General features: G+C 39.0%; 1 protein-coding gene across 4 annotated transcripts in view; it reads right to left on the reverse strand.

The window, feature by feature from the left end:
* The window catches only part of PHKA2 (phosphorylase kinase regulatory subunit alpha 2), a 1,461,438-nt gene that overhangs the window by 1,396,498 nt on the left and 41,588 nt on the right, over window positions 1–23,352 (reverse strand). For all 4 annotated transcript variants that reach the window (XM_044073068.1, XM_044073067.1, XM_044073065.1 and 1 more), the window contains exon 3: window positions 1–254. This exon is cut by the window's left edge and continues 9 nt beyond it. In XM_044073068.1, the coding sequence (XP_043929003.1) occupies window positions 1–69 (69 nt within the window). In that variant the 5' untranslated portion in view covers window positions 70–254. The remainder of the gene's footprint in view (window positions 255–23,352) is intronic.

A 23,352-nucleotide genomic window follows, 5' to 3' on the forward strand; every position in this document is an offset into this window, starting at 1 on the left:
TAAAATGGTTTGCTGCACAAGCCTGGCATAGCCATCCAGCCTAACTCCGGAGTTACTCCTGCTCCTCATAATTAATCGAGTTTGTTGCTGCTACACAGGTGTATAACTGTCTTTTTTCACTCTGTGTGCCTTTTTCCACGTCCTTCAAGTGCCCCCTACTTTTCAAGAATGTCCAGTTTTGTGTAAAGTTGGGAGATTATGACAAGACCTCGTAGCAGCTGACATCCACAGACGCTCCAAAATAAACTCTTTTACTGTCAAGAAACAAGATAAATTGAAAATATGAATTCAGACTAGTTTGTATCCATTTGATTTCTATCTTATAAATCAATCAAATAATAATAATAATAATAATAATAAAAAATTCTGTTTCATTCAAAGTCCACACTGCAGAGGCAGTCTGCACATAAACAGCAAACTGCTCATATGCCTTTACTGTTCACTAAATTTATTATTTCTTTGTATCACTCCTTTCATTAAGGTTTGTATTTTACTCAATAAATGGATTCAAGTGCTTAAATTAATCTGAATTTGAAGTATATATGTGCAAGCAGTTTTATACTGTGGTGGTGGTGCTGCGGTAGCGTTGTTGCCGCACAGTAAGACGTTGCCCCGTTCGATTCTCAGTTAGAGCGTCTTCTGTGGTGACATGCATGAATGGGCATTCCTTCATTGAAGGTTGTGCGTCAGGCCCAGCAAGTCGGCACGTAAAAATCTACTGTCAATCATTAGCGGACCAAAGTTCCACTGTGGCGACCCCTAACCTGGAAAAGCCGAAAGACACAACAACAATGTGCAAGTAGTTTTTGTAATCAGTAGAACAGATACAGTACAGAAAGTTGCTATACAACAATGCAGCTATACTGAATCTAACATATTTTTGTAGCTAACTATGGGCATTTCCACAACTGTATTACTGTGCATTTCCACAACTGTATTACTGTGACTTGGCAATCTACAACATCTGCCTTCTTTGTGCACGAGAGACCAAGACTGAGGAAAGTGGGACACTACAAATCTGGAATATATAACCTAGTTAACGTATGGTATTTTGCTCTTGAATTTAACTTTCTCTTAATCCTTAGAACAATTAGTACATTATATGTTAAATAAAATCAGCTGGCTCTGCAAAGCCAAATCAAGCATGACCTTTTGTACAAAAGTCAGGAACACTGTGAAACTAAAAGAAAGCAGATGGAAAATCCTCAAGTCCATTATCAGTAAGCATTCTACTCTGTATTTAAATGTTTTTATGTCAGAAGAAGCCAAATTACAGAGCAGCATTACTGACAGAAAGCTATGCCAAGTCAGAAGGGTAGAAGCAGCTATACCTCTAAAAACCCTTCAGTGAGTTCTGGTTAGTTTGGGGCAAGTTGGCAGCAATTCATTCAATGGCTACCCAAAAGTGTGGCAACCCCCAGCTGTAACTTAATATAAATTTTCTGAGTCTCAGTTAGTAATCTACTGGAAAATATGTACTTCTTTTTCTAATGTATCATATTTATATGGCAAAAAGTAGGCTGTGTCAGTGAGCAACTCTCATGTGCAGAGGAGTCTTACAGTGAAGCAAAACTAGCACTATAAACTGCAATTGTAGCAGAAAACACAGAACAAAAAAAAAGGCTTTACACAAGTTTATAATAAAAGCAACAGAAGTCAAAGACCAGCAGTAGTAGTGAATTAGCAGGAGCCCACAAAAACACAAGTACTGACCACATTCCAAAACTGGTCTGCTATGTTAAAGAGGTGACCTCACAGACTATGGCCAAAGCTAAAGACAAAGCAGTAAAGAAACAATGACTAACATTAGTTAAAAGACAGCCAAGTGTTAGACACAACTTTTTCTACTCCCAGAATATATTTTCCCGTCACCAAAATGATCATTCCATTGTCATGTATAAAGTGTGAGGTTTCTTTCTCTTTGCATATGACAGTTCAATGTTTTCCATTCTCCTTACTACAGGCCACATTACATTTGCATAAAGTATTTTAGGAATTTAATTCCCAGGCTCTTGCATTTTTGCATGCATTACATTTCATACTGTTGTCTTAGGAAACACAAAGCAATATGCATGTATACCTACCTTCCTTCATTGCCCTAGTGCTTATAAAACCACAGTTACTCTTGTACCAGAAAACATAAGAACTGCTCTCAAATAAATCAGCAGCTCACAGTAATCTCATTCTAAATCAACCGAGAGAATAACCTGAAGGAAAAAGGTAGCCAGATGTCATATTGTAAGGGCATAGTGCATCATGGATAGAAAAAAAACAAACTTATCTGAAAATAAAATAGTAGCCCCAGTCAAACAGTAAACTAGCATTGCCTACTTAAAATTAAAGATATTTCGGCTGCAGGGAACAGAAAGATAGGATACAAAAGTATTTTTCTTCTTTCAGTTTCTAACCATAGAGAACATTTAGAGTAAAAAGGAAAGTAGAAAAATGCAAAGAAAAAGTTAGCATCTCTGAAATAAAACAACATATTCACTGAAAAGTCACACCAGACAATGTGTTTCTGCTAAAAAAAAAAAAAAAAAAGCAAAATGAAATTGATGAAAAGTGCAGCAAGTCAAAGAAAAATAATTCAGGAAACATCTGAAATTAGGGTATTTTATGTCCAAAAGAGATGCTCCAATATAGGCACAATGCAGGAGAGGGATGGTAAGGCACATACCAACAGTCATAAAAATGTATTAATATTCTGACTTTTTTCATAACTTTTAAACAACGTTATTTTTATGTGAGCTGATACAAGATGCACCTACAATATAACAGGGTAGATGGGAATGGCACTGCAGATAAAACTACAAACAGAAGTGTTTAACCTAATCACATAGTAGTCTATCAACAGAGTAAGTAAGCCCCGAAGTATAAGAATTTACAGCATGTTAAAGCAAATATCAAATCAGTATGCCAGAAATTGGAAGCTCAAAGCCAGAAAATAAAAATTGGCAAAGAAAACAAATTCTTATTTAACAACAAAATGGAGTCTAAGCAGAGAAATCCCTTAAATAGCAACATACCTAATGCTGGCTTTAGGTCCGAGAGGTCAGTTGAAATTAAAGAGAGAGTCTATAGATCTAGAACTGACTTTACATATATGTTATGCAAATTAGATACATGTGATTTAAAGCTATAAAGAGGACTAAAAAGGAGTCCATAACTTACAAAAACAGTACAAGTAATTCTGTGCAGTGAATACAAAACATGAAAATTATGTTACTGTGTCAGAAGTAGGAATATTCCAGCTGCTTACATGCTGAGAATGTATGTGCCAGTAAAAGGGGAGGCATTTCATTTTGTCTTAAAATGGGGCAGACAGTATAAATGCAGTCTTAAAAGAGGAAATCCAGTGAACTGCTACAAATCAGACTAGTCTGTTCTGATGCTGTATCTTTGTGAACAACATTAAAAGCTACAGGGGACTGGTGAGTCATTAATTAGCTTTTTATTCAGATGTTCAACAAAGTACAAGTAAAAGTATACCCGACGTTCTAAAAAACGTTGTGCAGAGTAACTGCGGCACACTGAAAAATTGTGCTACAGAGTAGCAGCATGATTCTGACATGCAAACTGAATACCTTTTAAGGTTTAAGAAAGGCACTTCTGGAATGTGCTCACCCAAACATTTCGATTTCAAGCAGAATTCTGCACTGTAACAAAATGCCCAACACCAGCGAAGAATAATTCCTGAGGCCTATGCCAGTATCACAGCACAAGGGCAAAGAGACATGACATAATCTCTATAGCTAGTTCTGACCCCCAAATGAACTTGCCTTTCTAAAGAAAGGCAAGAAAGGATATGCAGGGAATTTCATTGCACAATGCCCCCAGACACTTAAGATACCATTCATACCTCTCAGCTGACTAGCTTTTTGCCTCATATTTTTAGTTTGCTACTCTCAAGATTTGTGGTTTTCAGGCAAATTGTTGAGGATTGAAGTCACTAAATCACGGTGTACAATTTGAGTTTCAGACTTCATGTATTTCAGAAAATGCATGTTAATACACAACCTGTTATTTTAGCAACATTTTAAGTTTATAAAAGCGCAATATATAAAATATGTCTGTATTTTTGGATATGTATTCAAATTTCTTGTGCTTAGAGGTTGACATGTATGCTGCCAACTACATTAAATATTTTCAATCATGTTTTGAGGAAAGGACAGTGAGTGTTTAAACACAAGCATCTTGACTCCTGAACTGTCTGTGAAAGCTGCTGAGATAAGTTGAATGCATACATGAAGCTATTTTAATTTGAGTAGACTTCTGGAGAGTGTATCTAGCCAATGGGAGGATTTTCAAGTAGGCAAAGAATCTCAAAAGACAGCAAAGCCAGACAAGAAAAATGCAACTCTTATGAAAAGTTTTTAAAGAAATGCTACACCAAAGGTGGTCTTGCCTAAGGAATGAAGGTACAGACTACAGTACCTAGAGAAACTGGGAATCATTTAACAAATGATTACAAGTCAATTGCAGAAGAGCAGTCCTGTAACAAGCAATAGGAGCAATACAAAGTCTGATGGTTATCCCACTGTATTAGCAAGGAAACAAAGTCTTCTGATGCCAAAAGACAACATAGTCACAATGCATGGAGTGCCAGTTATACTCTGGATTCATGAGAAAGATGACTTTGTAAAGAACCTTCCTGCTATAAGAAAGGTTCTTAATAAAATGTTAAGCATCTTTTGGAACTGCACATAGCTCTAGGCTTGCACTATAGCGCAATAATGGCCACCACAGACCAACAACTTAGTTTGTAAAACTATTATGCACTTGCTGCCCCCCCCCCCCCAATACACACACACAAAAAGAGTGAAGTGTCTAACAGTTTTTAAAGGTTTTTATTCATCAAATGGACACAGTTTCTGCCCACTGTCTGAGGCCACACCAAGTTATTTTACAGTACTCAAAGCTCTAAAATACTATGTGGTTCTAGTTTTTTTTTTGTATATATAGCTGGTGGTACATGGTGTGTGAATGAGAGGGAGGATAGAGGAATGCTGAGGATGCAAGGAGTAGAGGTGGCGACGGTGGATGAGTTTAAATACTTGAGATCAACAGTTCAGAGTAATGGCGAGTGTGAAAGAGAGGAGAAGAAGACAGTACAGGCAGGATGGAGTGGGTGGAGAAGAGTGTCAGGAGTCATTTGTGACAGACTAGTACTAGTAAGAGTGAAAGGGAAGGTCTACAAGAGGGTAGCAAGACCAGCTATGTTATATGGGTTGGAGACAGTGGCATTGACAAAAAGGCAGGAGTCAGAGCTTGATGTGGCAGCGTTGAAGATGTTAAGATTTGCACTGGGTGTGACGAGGATGGACAGGATTAGTAATAAGTATATTAGAGGGTCAGCCCAGGTTGGAAGGTTTGGAGACAAAGCCAGAGAGGCAAGATTACGTTGGTTTGGACATGTGCTGAGGAGGGATGCTGGGTATATTGGTAAAAAGATGCTAAGGATGAAGCTGCCAGGTAACATGAAAAGAGGGAGGCCTAAGACAAGGTTTATGGATGTGGTGAGAGAGGACATGCAGGTGGTTGGTGTGACAGAGCAAGATGCAAAGGACAGAAAGAAATGGAAACAGTTAATCTGCTGTGGCAACCCCTAACGGGAGCAGCTGAAAGAAGAAGAAGTACATAGAGTAGATAAAGTTTCAGATACTAGAAAGAATTATGATTGTGTCTTTCTTTGTTTCATTCTGCTCTCAAAGTGAATTTCTTAGCATCCATTCTTCGAGCACATAGCAAGTTGGTTGTTGGTTATGATCACATAATCTTCTGAATAAAATTGCTTGTGTGATGTCCATTTAATCTATTGTTTCCCTTCGTGATTAAAAGTTAAAGTGTCAAAAGTAATTTGTCTTGCAAACAGGTTTTAACCTAAGGAGATAAAAATTGCATATAATCACCTCCTTCCCATTCTGAATATCCAGGAAAAGATCTACATATGACCAATGAATTCTACTCAGACAGGGCTGAAATATGTTCAGGTTGTTCAAAGGATTTAATTTATCTACAGGACAGTAGCTGTCTTCTTGGCTAATGTTATAGCAAAATATTGATCTGTTAAGAGCAAAGACAAACAGCGGCACCAAAAAACAACTTGAAACTCAAAAATCCATTGCTAATAATGACCTTTTATACCCATAAATATTTGTCAATCAGCTAATTAATATACCAAGGTAAAAGATTTAAAGGGCTAACTACAAAAAAAAAATCAAAGATTACAACAGTACCTAAGAATATATAAAAATCGTTTAAACAAAGCAAATCCTAATGTATAATACAAAAGTAAAGAAAACCACATCTGTACAGTTTGCATATGGATTTTGATTATGATGAAGTCCTGTTAAGCAGGATGAAAGCGCTTAATCCGAATAAAGAGTTTTATTTGCAGTGATTTTATCTTCATGTCCTTTAAGAGTCTTTATTGTCCTTGGGTCCATTCACCAGCCTGTGAACAGTAGTTACTGTTTTTCAAGTTTCGAGTTGATCTGTTAAGAGGCTATTCCAATAATAGCTTCCATTCCCTAAAAGCATTATTAAACCTCAGTCTCTGGAAAGGTTTTAAAAGGGGTAGATAGATAAAGCTGACAAGGTGAGGAGGATCCTAGTTCAACATAAAACAGGCAGCATGGGATAAAGCTGCTGATATAAAAGTTTATATTGCTAATGAGTTTATGGCCTGCCAGATACATTTCCTGAGACGGCTATATGAACAAAGTGACACATTAGAAAGATAACCTAGTTAAACTGCAAACTTGAGAAGCCCACTTGTTAAACCTACTGTAGGTAATGTAACTTGTGTACTTTCATGAGGCTGATTAATATAACTGCAAGCACACAAAGATGGGAACTGGTATTCAGATATTTACATCACTGTGGTGAAAATTCACCAATATACAACCAAGAAGGCTTAGTCAATAGAGGTAATAAGAATTGTTACTTTCTTGCATGGTGTCTTAGACATTTGGCACCAACACCTACAAAGCTATAAGCCTTTCTACTGTATTTCTGAGTTTTGCTGTGTGTATTTGGGTCTACCTGATAACACTGACACGCCAAAACACCGACAACGAAATAACCGACACGAAAAAAAAAAAAAAAGTTAAACACGAAACTTCACATGCACGACAAACCAAAATCCCGACAATCAACAAAACAAATACCTTTCCCGAAAAACACACACACACACACACACACACACACACACACACACACACACACACACACACACACCAAAAACCTTACAAAACTTACACTAAACCTTACATACACAACTATCTATGCACTTACCTTAACCCAAACCCTAACCCTAAGGTCCGTCACTATCGCACACTTACCCACACCCTAACTCTAACTTAGTTAATCCGCCCCTAACCCTCAAGTACGTCACTATTGCACACTTACCTTACCCGCACCCTAACCCTAATGCACTTAACCCGCCCCTAAACCTAAACTCTATCACCATTGCACACTTACCTGACCTGCACCCTACCCTAACGTCCGTCACTATCACACAATTACCTTACCCACACCCTGACCCCAACGTCTGTCGCTATTGCACACTTAACATGTCGGTGTTCTCAGCATCGGGATTCTCAACTGTCGGTCTTCTCCGTTGTCGATCTTCTGGTGTTGGTGTTCTCGTTGTCAGCGATCTGCGATTTCGGCATTTTCAGGTAGACCCGAGTATTTACATGTTTAAGCTGGTGTACAACAGAGTTAGCTTAATTCATTACAGTATTGGTAGTTTTTTGGAAGAAAAGGGGAGTGAATTGTACTAAGTTCAAGTATTAGAAGACAAAATTTGGTGTAAGAGTAAAAACGCAAGCAATACTAGGTATGAAAATAAAATAAATGTCAAGTAGGGCATAAATGGGGGGGGGGGATAAAAATAAGTTTAAAACAGCATGAAATAAATCTGTCAGGCAAAAATAAAAAAGACAAGGAGAAATAATATAAATCAGAATTATATGATCATAGCCTACAGGTTCGTGTAATTGGCCTGGCATTCAGTTGCAATAAATAAGAAAGTTAAGCAGCTAGATGCACTGTCTAGTGTTACACTGCAATAAGCTTCTTGGTAATCTTGATGGGACAGGAGTCATGGTGTTAATTATTCTGATGATCAGCACTCCTACTTGGCTAACACCTGGTTAAAATAAGTTTATAAATACGTAGACAGATTAAACAAACAAGTACCTATTGGAGAATACACAGCAATAACTTAAGCAGCCTTGTGCTTGCTGGCCTTACTCGAGTCTGTGTAATAATTTCATTGCATTTCAAAGAGAATAACTGTCTTGGTTTTGGGAGATCTAGATTCATTTAACAAGTCAGAAGAACAAAGCGAGGATGAAAGAAGTAAGAAGTGGTTTGCTGGGAAGGAAATACAGGATGATACAGTAGTCTGCATTTGGCAGCAGGGCTTGATGTGTTACCACACCACATGCATTGCTAAGGTAAGCTGGGGGAGAGGGCTGCAGGTTAAGATCAGGTCAAGGTGCAGTGTGCAACAGGAGGAAGGAAAATGAGTAAATGCTGTGAGAGATGTTTTTATTGGGGTACAGAGAGAAAGGTGTTTTAAAGAAATCTTAAGGGGCCAAGTTCAGCTGCAGAAGGTAGCTCACTAAGGTAATATATTATGGCCGGATTAGAAATTCATATATCCCTGAGCTAAGCTTTTAAATAGTCCTCTAGGATCAGTCTGTGCTCTACCTCCATAAACAAATCCAAAGAAATAAATAAAAATAAAAAAAAAATAGACAACTGCTGTGGGGAAGGTGTAGAATTTGGAGGGGGTACTTTAGAGTAGGCTGGGTCAGCAGGAGATGGCCAAGAAAAAACAGCTGTAGGTTTAATTTAGCCATTACAGAGCTGGAGTTTTTTCTCAGTGGTATAAACAACTGGCAAACAAGCTAGTCAGTCTCAGGTCAAATAACACATGTGTAGTTCATACAGTATACAAGTAGCTGGGAAGAAAAGGGTTGATATGTAGATTAATGAGACATTCTAATCTACGAGGACAAACAAGAGTGAACACAAACAAAGATTAGATAACGCATTAGCTGATTGTCTATCATTCACAGGGTGCTTGTCTTTATCATTCACAGGGTGCTTAGTTCAGGAGTCCAGCACTGGAAGCAGCACTAATATCAGTGCAGGTAGAAATTAATTTATAGTACAGGTGAACATATGAGGATAGCAACTAATAAATAACACCTTCACTACAGGTCCTTTGTTCAGAACACTGGTGCTGGAAGCACCACCAATACCAGCGCAGGTACAAATTAATTTATGGTACAGATAGACACATGAGAATGGCAACTAATAAATACCACCTTCACTACAGGTACTTGGGGGCAGCTTATGAAAAGGGATTACAGGATTTTATAGACTTTAGGAAGGTGCAAGAATGGTCAATGATGTGGCCCATTACAGTTAAACAATGAAGGCATACATCCAGTTAATGATGAAGGTGGGTTGGAGCAAGGCACCTGGGAATCTACAAGCTGGCTACTCAAAGCCAGTGGGGGAGGTGGAGTCCAGAAAATCAGGCCAGATAAAAAATGTACAATAAGGCTGAGGAAGGAGATACTCATGCAACCCAGAGACAAGGTACCCAGTTGGCCATACAATAATGCAAAGCCTTATGAAACAAACTCCAAAAGATGTATAATCATAAATGTGATGTTTTGGCTTTTCATAACCTTGTGTAGAGCAGTAAATGGTCAGAATTAGTACAGCCTAATCCAATTAGGAACAACCTATTGTTCTGCATACCCAGGATGTGAGATTGCAGTCAAAAAAACATTCATAGATTGTCAGAATTAGTGCAACAAAATGGATGGAGTGGGTGTGATATAACCTTGCATTCACAAAATGTAAAAATTTCAGACAAGGAAGTATATGGGTAGCCAGGTCAAAGACAGACTAAACATCAAAGGGGCAGTGGGTGTCGTACTCATCCCAACAAGTACAACATGGGAGGTTGCTTAATGTCTACAACAGTACCAAGCAATGAGGGGGCACTTAAGGGGGAGGGATTGTTTTCTGCCATTGGAAAGGTACCCTGCCAACACATTTTCAGGGGAAGGCAGTAATGAAAATAGTTGAATGTGGTGGGCTAGACTCCAAAAGATATGCCCAACACTCAATTAAGATAGGGATGGCCCCTCATATACAATGGATATCATAGCTGGAAGATTATTGAGTGCAAAAGATATTGGAAAAGTAACCTACTATAACCCATCCAACATGGTTATCTTCGATATTGCAGAACCAAGACTTCAGGAAATGTGAATACTGGGTCACTCTTATATGAAAAGATTGCAGAGATGGTTGCAGTGGAGATCACAATGTTTGCGTTGTGAATGTAGGCTCCAGCTGGTACAAAGGTGCAAAATCTGGGGGCATACTAGGAGGTAATGATGTACATGCCAGCTGGGGAAACAGATGGTAGTGATGTAATAGGTAGCATTCTTAAGACATGGACCACTGGCTCAACAAGTTATAGCCTGAGAGGATTCAGAGGGTAAAATGTTGTAAAGCCATAATTATCAGAGCAGCAGAAAGGATTGGACATGGGATTAATGCCACCATGCACAAACTCATAGCAAAGATTGGGGGAGTTACACAGGTCACCCCCACATAAAAAGGGAAGTGGTCAGCAATGTATTATGTTGAGGGATCCATAAGTCTTTCAGGGTATGGCAGCTTGTTATGCAACCGTAAGACCAAGACTATAGAGTAAGTAAGGAGATCTGCTTGGCAGAAGGGAAATAGTGCTAGTTAAATGAGTTGGGGGTGATTGGAGACTAACTAGCCAGCTTTCCCATAGAGAGATTGTAGCCCTAAGGGAGAGTATAGGCTTTATTAGTCAGATTTCTGTTGGCAGACTACAATTTCACCCATGTAGGACATCAGCAGTGCTGTCACTCTGTAGGGTTAGGGAATGGATGCACAAACAGATGCTAAACAAGGTCTCCCAGAAAAGCATGTCTATGTACCGTTCCCCTTCACATGACCAAAGTTCTGTAAACTCGAAATTCATAAGCCCAAAACCAGAGTCTCGAATTTACAAAACCTCGAAAATGGGAAGGGGAACTAAAAGACACCTTACTAATGTTTTTGCAGGGGGGCTTTGCCCCCCTGCACCACCCACACCCCCCCTACTTAAATATTTCTACTCTGAGATCACACTACAGCGGGGGACAGGGAAAACTTCCGGTTTGCGCTATATGCGTAAGCACAAACTGGAAGATTTCCCTGTCCTCCGCTATAGTGCGGTCATGGAGCATTTAGATTTAGCTGCGAGGATGCAGGGGGACCTTGCCCCTTGCAAAAAGGTAAGTCAACTCTTTTTTTTTTAAGCCCTAAACTTCCCATTCACAATTTCGAGTGAATGGAAGTTCGAGATTCTGGCCTCAAGCTTATGGGTTTCAAGCTTCCATTCATTCGATCTTGTGAAGGGGAACCCTATGTGCACATCACAGTTTCAATTCAAAATGATTTATGCATAGCATTACAGCTCCCACCCAAGCTTTCGCTCTATTTAAATAAATGCTCTTCCTCGTGATGTATTCATTATTGTCTTCCTTCCTTCTATGAGTCCATCCTGCTAGCATACCTCTAAAATTTCCAGATTTTAAACTTGCATATTTGGTCTGTTCCTCATAAAATTTATGGTTTTCTGGCAAATAATTGACAGATATTTGAGCCTCAGATTTCATGCCCTTCAAAAAATGCAAGCCAATACAAATCCTGTTACTTTAACAACTTTCTAAGTTTATAAGAGCAATATTTAAAATCTGTCCCTATTTTTGGGCTTTTGTCCCCTGCTAAATTTGGCTTTGTCCAGATCTCTTGCTCTAAGAGGTTGAGAGGTATGCCTGCTATTATCAGTCTCCATTGTTTCTTCTCTGCAAAGAGAAGACCTTAAGCATGTTCTCTGGAAAACGTATTTGGAATCCAGAGGAGACTGTGGCTACACAGAATCAGGGCACAGCCTCATAGATCTGTTATACTCATAATAAAATAGTTTGTCTCCTCTCTCCTGCCAACTTTTTGTGGAGCAATTTGTGATAGCTTTAACGGAAAGCAGTTTATATGCATAGAGATTCTTCTGAAAGACTAGTGATTCACTGCTCCCCTAGCAGGTTCGATCAGTTCTGACTGTTCTAAAGACACCCTTAGAAGTGCTACTCACCGGGCTATGGCACAGCAGATCTTGGTATAACCTCATCTAAATAAGGGCTCTCAAGGACTGCAGTATCTCTGTTAGATGGTGTAACTATGTCAGGACTGGAATATTATCTTCCACAACTGCAGTGAGAGCAGAGTCCATAAGGACTAGTTCTATAGCTCTTTAACAGAATCTATTGATCCATGATCTAATTATAACAAAACAAATGTGTAGGAACTATCAATTAAAAAAAGCTCATACTGGCTTTTCTTGTACCCCCACAACATGGTCACCAAATTAAAGACCAGCTATAAACAGATGAAACCAAGCTGCCTATGAAATTAGCAAATATGCAAAGATATATAAAAAAAGACAAATGTGATTAAATGTTAAAATAAAGAAATGAAAAACTTCTAGGTATCAAGTAGAGTTCCAAATGCTAGACGTTTTTAAGTTAGTAAATGTTAAAATGTCATCACGGTTATCCTCATTCAGAACCACGTACGCATAAAATTCATCAATGTGCTCAGAGACTAGAGTTTGAAATGTATTTATGGAATACAAGTGCTCATAAACTTGTTTAGACCAATTTATTCAGTAAATCACCTATCTCAAAGCACACTGCTGGTTAAAATAACTGCATAAAACCATAAAAGGTGTCATTAACCAAATGGTATCAATAAAATGAATGCAGTAGGGCATGAACTTACAAGTTATGTGGTTTGCTGTAAAAAAGGAATCGGAGGTTCTTTAATGAAATGTAACTACCTGGAGGCATTTCTTATGGTTACTCTTAAAAGATCAAAAGGCAGCTATTAAGTAATTATTCTGTCAGTTCCTGCAGCTTTTGGGATTGTGTGGAAGGGGAGGAGACTGGTACTGCAAAGTAACAACTGAGAACAAGGGCACAAGAGTGGCTGTGCAGATTAGAACAGAAAAATGACTCTTAGCAATTGAACTGATTCTGCATTTTAATGCTTGCTGTTAAATATGTGCCCTTGTCCCAATCTGACAGCTGTCATCTCTCCATCCACTTAAATAAAATACATTTAAGAGAGCAGTATAGTAAAGTTGCCTGGTTTGCTTCCTATCCATCACTAGCAATTAAACTGTTGCTAGAACACAACCTAAGAAGAAAATGTGTAGTCTGCTGAAAGGGTCCACTACCTGAATAATGATCAGGCATCCCTCGATCACCAACATGCCTTAACTCCTGCTGCTTGCCTTAATATTGCTACAACTCAAGTGCTCTAGGTTGCACTGCATCTGAAGTGTTTGTGTGTTTTAGCTGCTTTTCTGTATATATAGACTTCTCTGTTTCTTTAAATAAATAAGCTCTGCAAAGTTGTTTTATTACATTCCTGCCTGTATTTCTGAGTTTTTTTTTGCACTTTTAAAGTTTGTTTTTGCTTAGTTTAACTGGTAGGCTACACACTCAAGTGCGCTAGCCGAATTAAAGCATTCACTGTGTTTCTGTACCTAACATCTGCTACTTTGTAAAAAAAAAATCCTTGTTTCCTGCCTTTACTGAACTAGAATAGTCCAGTTTTCAGGTATTGCTGATCTCTGGGCTGTGTCATAGTTCCTGTGTTGCCCATATCCTTATTTGGATAGGAGGAAGCTTTTTTGTTCACCAGTGAGAGTAGGGAGCTCTGAGCAGCCTATCTGTCCCTTGAGGAGTGGTTCCAGCCCAGTGACCTGTAGCTTATTGGCCGTTTTGGGCCATTTCCTATCTCTTTCTAACCTCCTGCTTTAAAGCCAGCTTTAGCGCGCTTTTGCGCTTGTAATTTAAAATGTGTCCTGTTTGTTGCATTTACCTGTTGAGGCTATACACTCAAGTGTGCTAGCCTGTGTTACATATTTATTGCATTTTTCTGCTGTTTGTTGAAAAAAAGAAGAAAAAAAAAATTATCCTCGTTTCCCATCTTTCCTGACCTAGAGTAGTTCAAATACAGGCTTTGCTGTATTCTGGACTTTTGGAAAGTTCCTGTGTTGCCCATTTCCTTTCTTGGATAAAGGGAGGCTTCTTTGTTCACCAGTGGCAGTGGGGAGCTTAGAGCAGCCTATCTATCCCTGGAGGAGTGTTCCCAGCACAAGAATCTGGTAGTCTATTGGCCGTTTTGGGCCAGTTTCTAGCTCTTTCAAGTCCCCCTGTATAAAACCCGCTTTGGCGCGGTTTGTGCGCTTGTTACTACTCAGCCAAGCTCCTCGTGGTCCTGCAGAGTGGTGCTAGCAGCATCGAGGCTAAAAGAGTGACTGCTAACCTGATAAAATTTTTTTTTCCTGCTACTACCTGGGCGACTGCCCGATCTAGCTAAACTGCAAGTATTTCTGCTTCTTGAACTGTTTTAAACTGTTTAAAGTTGTTTTTGCACATGCACTTTTAAAGTTTGTCCTGCTTGTTGCATTTACCTGTTGAGGCTACCCACTAAAGTGCGCTAGCCTGCGTTACATATTTATTGCATTTTCCTGCGGTTTGTTGCAAAAAAGAAAAAAAAAGTTCCTTGTTTCCCATCTTTCCTGACCTAAAGTAGTCCAAATACAGGCTTTGCTGTATTCTGGACTTTTGGAAAGTTCCTGTGTTGCCCATTTCCTTTCTTGGATAAAAGGAGGCTTCTTTGTTCACCAGTGGCAGTGGGGAGCATGGAGCAGCCTATCTATCCCTGGAGGAGTGTCCCCAGCACAAGAATCTGGTAGTTTATTGGCCATTTTGGGCCAATTTCTAGCTCTTTCAAGTCCCCCTGGTTAAAACCCGCTTTAGCATGGCTTTGCGCGATTTTGTGCTTAATTGGGTTTAAACCATTCTCGGCTCCACAAAGACTGCTCTTCACTTTTTCCCTTAGAACTGATCTAGTTCTCATAATAAACACCCTATTCCCACTCAAGCCTGGCACTTGCTCACTAAAGCAATTATATAAGTCAGCACTAAAAAATTAAAAGCACTACACCCTCACAAACTCCCCTTAAGTACTTTGTTCCCCATTGGCCCTTTTTTCAATTATAAAGGAATTCCCAATACTATTCTAGCATGTCCAAAGGTCAGTTGTCAATCTCCTCTCTGGTCCAGCTGGTGAATCTGGGAATCTTGAGGCAATGTTACAACTGCCTCATGTACAGAGACAACCCTCTCCTCCTCCCAACAAATTCCAACACATGTGAGAGATGCAACCATATAGCCAAACTGGAGGCTAAGCTCTCTCAACTCAGTACTGGCGTAACCAGTCAGGAGGAGAAGGAAACCACACTCACTACAATTCCAGTCTCACATAGACCTACCACGACAGCAAACACATAAACACAAAAACACATACTCGGAGGCTCTAAATAAAAATTTGCCTAAGCAGCAGAGACCTCCAAAGCAGACACCCAAGCAACCGCTACCCCAAAACAAAACACATAGCTCACAAAGCCAGTGTGCCGAACAGTCACAGCCCTTAAGACTAAACAACACACCTGATACACTTGTAACAGGTTGGTGGGCACAGCACGAAGCATCAGAGACTATCCATGTGCAACTAACAGTGGGTAAAACTGCCTTCCAGTTTATAGCCTGCTATAGACCACCCTCCCAAACCCAGGAACCCCACTTGGCCTTCCTGAGAACACTGGAAAATATGAAGGTCTCTCCAAACACCATTCTACAAATCGCTAAATCCCAAACATATATACATGTATAATGTTCTGTACTACTCATCCTGTTTATATAATATGAATGCTACCTATAGACAGACAGAATGTGTATTATACTTTCGATGTTTAAAAATAATAGATGCTAAAATGTGTGATTATTCATTGCAGAATCCTGAAACTTGCAGTAATGTCTGAAAATACTCTTGAGTAATGCCACTTTTTCTTAACCACCCTATAAATGTTGCAGAGAAACTGACAGGGAAACTACTTTATTAAGGAGGTACTGTACAGATTTCTGCTTCAAAAAGTTTGGTCTGTTGCTCATAAAATTTATTTTTTTTCTGGTAAATCACCTGGATGACCTGAGGAATGAAATTACTAAATAATGACATACACTTGAGTTTCAGACTTCATATCCTTTAGAAAATGCATTTTAATATAAACCATGCTATTCTACCTACTTTCTAAGTTTGTATGAGCACTGTTGAAAATCTGTCCTTATTTTTGGGCCTTTGCTCCCCCCCCCCCACCATTATGTAAGGCGTTGTCCATATTTCTTGTATAGATATATATATACATACATACATACACACACATACACACATACATACATACATACACACACATATACACAATACACCATATACATATACGCTAAAAATAGCCTCCCAAGGTAAAGACAACCATAAGTTTTTCTTCAGTTATGTCCTCAGCCTTAAAGGAAACGTCCCAACAATGTGCTGAACTAATGGCGAATGAAACCACCTATACAGAGCCGCACAGGAAGATGCTCTCTGCAACTTTCTGTAGAATGCCCACAGAAAATAGAGAACAAAGAATGTGTCCTCCATTTGGCAGTAAATGATCTAAGAGAAGAGTTTCTTTAGTATAGTTTAGACATATATCAAGATCAATGAAAAAAAACAGACTACAAAAAGTCAACAAAACCCAAAAAGTTAAGTTTGATAAAAGAAATGAACACAGTAATTAGGAATTTCATAGAAATTTAGGCAATATAACAGAAGCAAATAAGATATATTACTGTGCAGCTAAATTAATAACAGATAAAGTCTTACCACAAAAACACAGGGCAGTAAGGGAAAGGAGGGGGAGAAATCAAATGCCCAACATGGAAGTATTGACTCGAGAAAACTATAACGGATTTAAGACAATAAGTATAGATGAGCCAACAGATCAACAAAAATACTCAAAAGATAGATGTGATGAAAGCAATGCATAGTACAGATCAAGATCTATCGTGCACTATCACAAATAGGAGACCAAGATATTTAACAACATGGATTTAGCCATGGCAAATCCTGTAGCACCAATCATGTAACATTGTACAGGCCAGTCATATAAACACCTGACAATGGAATACCATCTGATGTAATTTACACTGACCTGGCAAATGCATCTGGTGCTCTACAATACCAGGGCATTATAAGGGTGTGAGGACAGCATTATTACTTAAATAACAAACTGAATTACAAAGAGATTAACTCATGAAGCAAATCTCGTAGAAGGATGAGAAATACAGAATCAAAAGTATTTTAACATAGAGGAGTACTATACAAATTTATACTGGGTTTGGTTCTAATCAACTTCTTAATATCTGTGTTACCTACAGTAGACAAGTGTTAGATGCAGAAATTGGATGATGACTCAGATAATATATTACAAATCAAAAATCAGAGTAACTCCAGCAAATTCAAATTTGCAGAACTGAACAAGCAAAACAGGATTCAATGTTAAAAGTTATTTAAACCAGTATGTAGTACTGCATAATAAACCGTATCCATACTGAAATAAGCATATTCTGGAAGGAATTCAAGAATGTAAAGACCTTTAAAATTTAGTGACAAGTTGTCTTAGTTTTACGGAACACATATGTGACACCCCTGCACTGGCCCAGCAATTAAGGAGCCTCAATCCTCACCACTAACACCAGTGAGGGACGTGCACATTTTGAGGTTGACATGTACACACAGTAAAGTACAATTTCCCTTAAGAGCACACAGAGATCACAGTCAGTCTGTGGCTGATTTCTCCCTCTCTCCAGATCCCCAAGACTCCCCACTGGCACAGCTATAGGGTTAAGATCTCAGCCAAGTGGTCAAGCCAAAACCTCCAGCACCCTCTCTGCCCAACCAATGCTTCGTGTCCCTGCCCAGGTAGCTGACCCACACACACATGTTTTGAGTTAGTTTATATACCTGGACTAATGGTTTCCCCTGCTACTGGTGAATTCTGTTGGAGCAATCTGGACTGCCAACCATGGGCTCCCTTAGAACCATGAGCAGCCTGAGTGTCCCTTTCCTGTGCAGTGATGCTCTGCTAACTAGGTATCAGTCTCCCTTCTTCCCCAGCTCATCTACAGTAGCACATTTTCTATCAGCTAACCAGATCCTCATGTCCTCAGGCAAAGTGCTAAGGGTTTGTTCCCTCATCAATGGGTCTGCCAGCCCTTCAAAAGTGGTGACCTGACATCCACTCACCCACCTAAGAAAAGGAGTGCTTAGTTCAGCAACATATTCAAGCACGCTTGCATCTGCCTCGTGTCTGTGCTCACGAAACTTTTTCCTATAAGCTTCAGGTATTAGCTTAAAACATTCTAGCAAACAGTTTTTTACAACATTATAATTTAAATAGTCATTATCAGACAGTTTGGACATTACAGTTATAGCTTTACCGTGGAGTAAAGGGCTCAGGAACCATACCCAGAGCCCTTGGTCAACATCATACTGTTTACATACCCTTTCAAACATATGAATAAAACTATCAAAATTATCCCCCCCTGTAAACTGTGGAAGAAATTTACTGACCTTTGTTGCTTCTGGGGTTCGGTTACTGCCATCCCCATTACCTCCATGACTCTGGTGAAGAGTCTGAGGATGGTTTCTCCCTCTCTCTCTCTCTCTCTCCAGATCCTCAATAAGACTCCTCACTGGCACAGCTATAGGGTTAAGATCTCAGCTGAGTGGTCAAGCCAAAATTTCCAGCACCCTCACTGTCTAACCAGTGCTTTGTGTCCCTACACAAGTAGCTGACATACTCACACTCTCTTTGAGATTTAATTTATATACAAACACACATACACTCATGGGGAAGGCTGGTGCAGGTTCACTAGTTATGCCCCCTTCTGCCTAGACTATAAGGTAGTGCCAGCTGCTACCAACCACCCTTGCTTATCAGCTACTACAAGGCCCTTACCAAAGGGTGACCAATTCTACTGTGTAATGTTACTATTATCCAAAGGGTAAGTGTGTCCAAGACTTTAAGACTATTTCAGAGTGGCCTGTACAGTGTCGCCAAATACATATGCAAGTACGCTAGGAGCTTAAATATCTCTAAACAAACCAGCCACAATTAAAAGGTTTAATCATATTTAATAATAAAAGCACAAGCCAATACTCAAGAACTCAACACAGTGGCAACAGAGTTCAAAATCACAGGAAATACTTTAAAACTTTGCAGGACAGTCTTTCATAAATACAGAAAACATCTAATCTAAATTATTGTATTCCTATCTTACTCTGAGAAATCACTGTACCTAAATGACTTACTTACAGAGCCAGGCAAATGCAAGTGCTGAATGGATGTTTACAGGTCCAAAGACAAGATACAAAATGCACAGACTCTCTATCTCAGATAGTTCTTAAATTACTATCAAACATTTCTGCTGGGTTATCACAGATTACATCATTCTTGTCACCTCGGCCTTTAGTTCCCAGGCTAACAGGATCTTAAAATATAACACCCAAGTGTTAAAAATACTTATCTCCAAGAAGTTTTCCCTAAAACTGGAAGTCATAAAACTGTTAAAACACTTTTACCTTGGAAACCTGTAATTATTTCTGTTTCAAGATAATAGAAAGAATTTCTAGCTGCAGACATTCTGTCTCCAAACTGAAACAGAGAGATACCACAGTCGTAAACATCATCTAACTTATTTTCTCAGAGTTTTGCAAGTTAGTTCTCTGTTCCAGCTTCTTACTATCAAAACATACGTTTGCACAGGCATATAGTTCATATATATTTCTGTTCTTTTACATTAGGGTACACTGTGGTTACATTCTTGAAGCTCAGCACATAACATACAGTTTAACATAACATATAGTTTTCTAACATTTGTAAGACAAGCATACACACCATATTACTATTCACAAATAACCTGAATTATTTATAAAATTCCAGCTAGCTGGCCGGGCAGCCTTCACAACATAAATGCCATTACAATGAAATGCTAACATGCGATGCATTTGTGTTGTATTCTTAGGCTAATAAAGGCCCCATTGGTCATTAGCCTAGTATAAACCTATGACTAGGACTGTATTAAGGGCTACAGCATGACAAGATGCAAAGGTCTTACTACCTTTGTTTCAAATAATGATATGACTGATCATTGAATCCAGAACAGATTGTTGCATGATTTCTACTGGTGATATTGGCAAGATGGAAAGGATCCAGAAATATAGTAAAATGATACACTCCTTTAAAACACATATTATATGGAAAGGTAAGCTATCTTAAAATTTCACTCATTATAGATTAATACAGGATGATCTAATATAGGGGATATAAAACATTAAACATGAAATAGTACACAGTGTGTAAGGAATGGATATGCCAAGCCATAATAAAGATACTAGAAACATTAATCTCTCTTCTCTCTCAGTGAGCAGATATAATACATCCATTAAGAGGAGCTTTCTTCATACTACCATCACAAGGGCTTAGGATAAAATTCTAGTCCAAACTAAGACCTCCAAGAATATGAGTGACTTTAAAACTGCTCTGTATAACTATTTTGGGGAAATATTCTGACAAAAAAATGTGCTTGGATCATTTATGACCTTTCCTAAGTTCTGAGCCCCAGAGCACATTAAAACACTGAAACACCGAAACCTAGGACTAAAGGCTGAAGCTCATTAGCAGTGTATAGCCTTAATTCTAAATCCTAAACAGCAAGACAGTCTCTTTTGGTAATACATAACTGTATATTCACTCATTTTCCAGTTACCAGTTTAATTAAATTCAGAATCATGAGAGAGGCAGAGGCCAATCATACCTTTCAACTGTACAGTATTTCGCAGAATGTTCAGATTTTTGGCTCATTTTTAGCCTGTTCCTCAAAATTTGTGGTTTTCTGGCAAATCACTGGGATGATCTGAGGATTAAGGTCACTAAATATTGACATACATTTGAGTTTCTGACTTCAAATCCTTCAGAAAAATGTATGCTAAAATAAACTGTTATTCTAGCACCTTTCTAAGTTTATAAGAGCAATATTTAAAATACATTCCTATTTTTGGGCCTTTGTCCCCCCATTTTATCAGGCTTTGTCCAGATGTCTTGCATTAAGAGGTTGAGAGGTATGGAGCCCATAACCTCTCAAATCCTTATCAAACTGCCTTTTTAGCTCAAATATACCAAACTACTCCAGGCACACAAAACTGTATACAACCTCTTATTTTGTCTTGCAGTTAGCTCTGCTCTTAATAACCACCTGACTGCCCCCTTTGCTCTTCCGAAAAACAACTCCTTACAATTCATAATCCTAAAAAGTCCATTGCAGACTCTCTATACTCAAATTCAGTAGCCAAAATCTGGAACAATATCGCAATGGGCATTAGACTGATATCTAGCACTCACTAAAACACTTTCTCACCCAATCCTGGCTCTTTATTGCATCACACCAGGTTGAATCATCATCCTCTCTTCTCCTGGTCATCCTTTCCTCTTTATCTTTGTCCGTTAGTCTTCATTTTTTTTCTCCTCTCATCTTTCTCTTTCCATCTTCTTTACTGTCCACTCTCCCCCTCAATTTCTTTTTAATAACAACAGCTGCAAAACATAATCTTAGCTCTCTTCTGTAAACAAGCTATCTAACTAATTGTAAAAATTGTAAAAACACATTAACCAGCTCGTTACAGAAAACTAAATAATTATAAATGTAAATATTGTACTATTGTCTCTTGTGACATAATACTTGTATTACAAACTTTGTATTATTGTACATGTATTAAATGTCCCATTACTGGAGCTTTTCTCTCTGGTCCTCCACTGAAAATGGATTCTATGCCCTGCCACAGACTTTCTCAATAAACAAATGTCAAATAAATAAAATATGAACACTCAATGGCTGCAATAAATGCACTAGTTTTAGATGGGGTGTCAGACCATCCATCACAAGATGCACACACACACACACACACACACACACACACACACACACACACACACACACACACACACACACACACACACACACACACACACACACACAGTGGGATTGCTGTTTCATCTATGCCACATCTTTGAGATGTAGAAGAAAACTAGAGCACCCACTGAAAACCCACATGGATACAGATGGGATGTGCAGCTTCCTCACTGAAGGTACCTCAAATGAAACCTCAAATGGAGAAACAAGTGCTGTAAGGCAGTAGCACTAACTTCTGTGCCAAAATGTCATCCTGTTAATATAACTACAAAATAAAACTCCTCTAAATACCTTTTCCTTCTATGAGGTGGTTTGACCTTACAACGGGATCATATATGCGGGGGGGATTAGACTGGGAGTACAGGTTAACTTGCATAGACAATTTTCAATTTTAATTAACTGCAGTAATGATTTGTTTTGTTTCTATTACCTGGACTACAGTAATAATTTTTTTGTTTCAGTTACCTGAAATTATGCAAACCGCCAATTAAACTCTCAAAGACTGAAAAACCAAAAGCCTTTGTTATCAATAATTCCTGACTGGGAAATGGTAACTCCCCAAACTAGGCATCAACCCTTATATCACCAGGTGGGTTGCAAATTGTCTCTCAGATAGCACACACGGTGTGAAAGAGTAGTGGACTCCAAGTCAGGCTGCCAACCAGTCACAAGTGGAGTCCCAGAGGGATCGGTCCTGGGTACTCTCCTGTTTTGGCATCTACTTCGCAGATGTCTAGGCCAACATGGAGGGACTCTGGCTGACCAAGTTCACAGAGGACTGCAAGCTGGTAGCCATTATTAACTCCCCAAGTGATGTAGACATCCTACAGAAAGGCCTCACTGAGACCAATGACTGGTGTCGAAACCATGGCCTTAAGCTTAATGCCCAAAAATGCGTCCTCATCCCCTTTGGGAAAAACTCAGTTCCCACCAATTACCACATCTATGGGAGCCCACTGAATACTGAAGGTGTTATAAGAGATCTGGGGACACAGGTTGACAGCAACCTCTCCTTCGACCACCACATTGCCACTGTGGTCAGAAAGTCCTTCTATGTGCACCTCTCATTACCAAGGGTTTTGTATAAAGGAAGAAAGAGGTCATCATCTCTCTCTACTCTTCCCTCATTTGGCCAGTCAAAGAGTATAATGCCCCATCTTGAATAGACTTCCATACATGCCAAGCAGAGCACCTCACTGGCCATCTTCAAGAGAAATCTTGATGAGTGGATGGGAAATAGAAAATTAATCCCGGGGATCACTCCAGTGGCTCTACTTGATAGAGGCACTGAGAACTAACATCAGGCGGCACA

The sequence above is a fragment of the Protopterus annectens genome, chromosome 5.part1 (genome assembly GCF_019279795.1).
Source record: "Protopterus annectens isolate FY-2018-M chromosome 5.part1, PAN1.0, whole genome shotgun sequence".
Taxonomy (NCBI): Eukaryota; Metazoa; Chordata; order Ceratodontiformes; family Protopteridae; genus Protopterus; species Protopterus annectens.